Here is a 1,874-nt window from a genome sequence, read left to right as displayed (position 1 = left end):
ATGTAGCTTGCATTGTAGTTGGGAAAGACAGCAAATAAAACAAATTAGAAAAATCATGACAAATCACATGGAGAAAAATAAAGCAGGATAGGGAAATAGGTGGCAATTAACTTTTTTTTTTTTTTTTTTTTTAATGTTCTAAGCATCGCAGAGTACTACACAGATTCTTCTCGTGGTGTAGGCTAATTAGAAGAATTGGCAGCATTGAACAGATGGAGAACTGGGCTCAGAGAGGTTCCAACAGCTGCCTGTGGTTAAACAGCAAACCAGCAATGGAACAAGCATATCGCTGGTATACCAAGAGAAATACAATGGTAGAAGATAACATTTATTAAGTACTTAGTATTTGCTAGGGACCATTCATCTACATTTATGTTTCATTTCATGGAATCCTCTCAAAAAGTTCCTAAGAAGGGTCTGAGCACCATACCCATTTTACAGATTAAGGTAACAGAGGAACAAAATAGGGAAGTAGCTTGCCCAAGATGACCAGTTAGTGAGTCGGGGAGCCAGGATGAAAATCTCAAGAGTGTGCTTCCAGCACTTGTGTTTGTGGCTAATACACATTCCCTCGTGCCTCCCCCTAAAGTTATGGCTGAGAAAAACACAACCCCCATGTCACCTCAAGATGACTAGGATTCAACTCTCTTTGGGGTCATTTCCCTTTTACCACTTTACCAGTGAACATAAGGAAACTGGAACCGAAACTGGAAATGTACTAGTCTCCCCACCCTTACACTCAGACACTGCCCATGTGGCCACTCTCAAGACCCTCAGCACCAACAGCCCGTCCAGAACTTACGTGTAACTTGTTGAGTAGCACCGTGTCTGTGGTACTGTTGGCCCCCGGCTTTGCAGCTTTCCAAAACTGCTTCTGGGCAGAGTAGCGGTTCATGGGACATAGCTTGAAGAGGCAGTCTAGGAGTGAAACAAACAAGCAAACACAAGTTGTTAGTGATTCCCTCGACTCATAACCCTGACATTCACCTAAGATTTTATAGGTGGATAGAAAGCATAAGCTACAACACCCTTTTAGTAGCTTCTCTTGTTAAAGTTAATTCTCTCCACCATGGTGTGACGTTTCAGATGAGAAAACTGAGGTTTACAAAAAGTAAGTTAATTGTCCATTGCCACAAAGCTATGCAGTGGCAGATCTGGAATGTAGAGTTCTTTCTTCCTATCCCTTTCCTAATGACAAATACACCTCACTCCATGCAACAGTACATACAAGAATTGTCATAATCAAACACAACTTTCTTTTCATTTTTTAAACTTTTTATTATGAATTGAGCAAAGGTTTATAGACAAGGTAATGAACTTCACATTCAACAAATTATATACTTTGTTTCATCTCAACGAATAAAATCCCCTGCATGTTTTCTCCCTGTGGTTCCTATTTGCATTCTACCCATCCTATCCCTTCTCAACGTTGTCCTTAGGTAAATGTTGTCCTTTTGATTTTGAGTGACTGACCATTTTATGGTGAGCATACCTTGTCAATGTTGTTGTCCCCCTCGAGAAACCTATCTATTGCTTGGCTGAAAATAGGGCCATAGGGGTGGTGGGTTCCTTTCCAGACTTGAAGGGAGGTCAAGAGCCATAATCTCTGGTTCCCCCAGTGTCTTTCTGATCAGTAGGCCTGATCTTTTGCTATTATTATCATTAAATAATTTTAAGTTTTGTTCCACATTTCCTCCCACTCTATCCAGGACTCTCTAGTGTGACCCCTTTCAGGGGAATGGGTAGGAGCATCCAGGCACCATCTAGTCCTTCTGGTCTGAGAGTCATGGTGACTGATGTTCACATTTGCTGTTTTTCTATTGGACTCATTAATTCCAAGCCGCTTCACTTCTTACCACTCTTCTTTGTGGACT

General features: G+C 41.2%; 1 protein-coding gene across 2 annotated transcripts in view; it reads right to left on the bottom strand.

Moving 5' to 3' along the window:
• Positions 1–1,874, bottom strand: part of ITPR1 (inositol 1,4,5-trisphosphate receptor, type 1) — a 437,331-nt gene that overhangs the window by 307,333 nt on the left and 128,124 nt on the right. For both annotated transcript variants that reach the window (XM_006846621.1, XM_006846622.1), the window contains exon 3: positions 803–918. In XM_006846621.1, coding sequence (XP_006846684.1) covers positions 803–918 — 116 coding nt within the window. The remainder of the gene's footprint in view (positions 1–802; positions 919–1,874) is intronic.

This window comes from Chrysochloris asiatica, unplaced genomic scaffold, assembly GCF_000296735.1.
Source record: "Chrysochloris asiatica unplaced genomic scaffold, ChrAsi1.0 scaffold00028, whole genome shotgun sequence".
Classification (NCBI taxonomy): domain Eukaryota; kingdom Metazoa; phylum Chordata; class Mammalia; order Afrosoricida; family Chrysochloridae; genus Chrysochloris; species Chrysochloris asiatica.
This window is presented reverse-complemented; position numbering and strand designations above follow the sequence as displayed.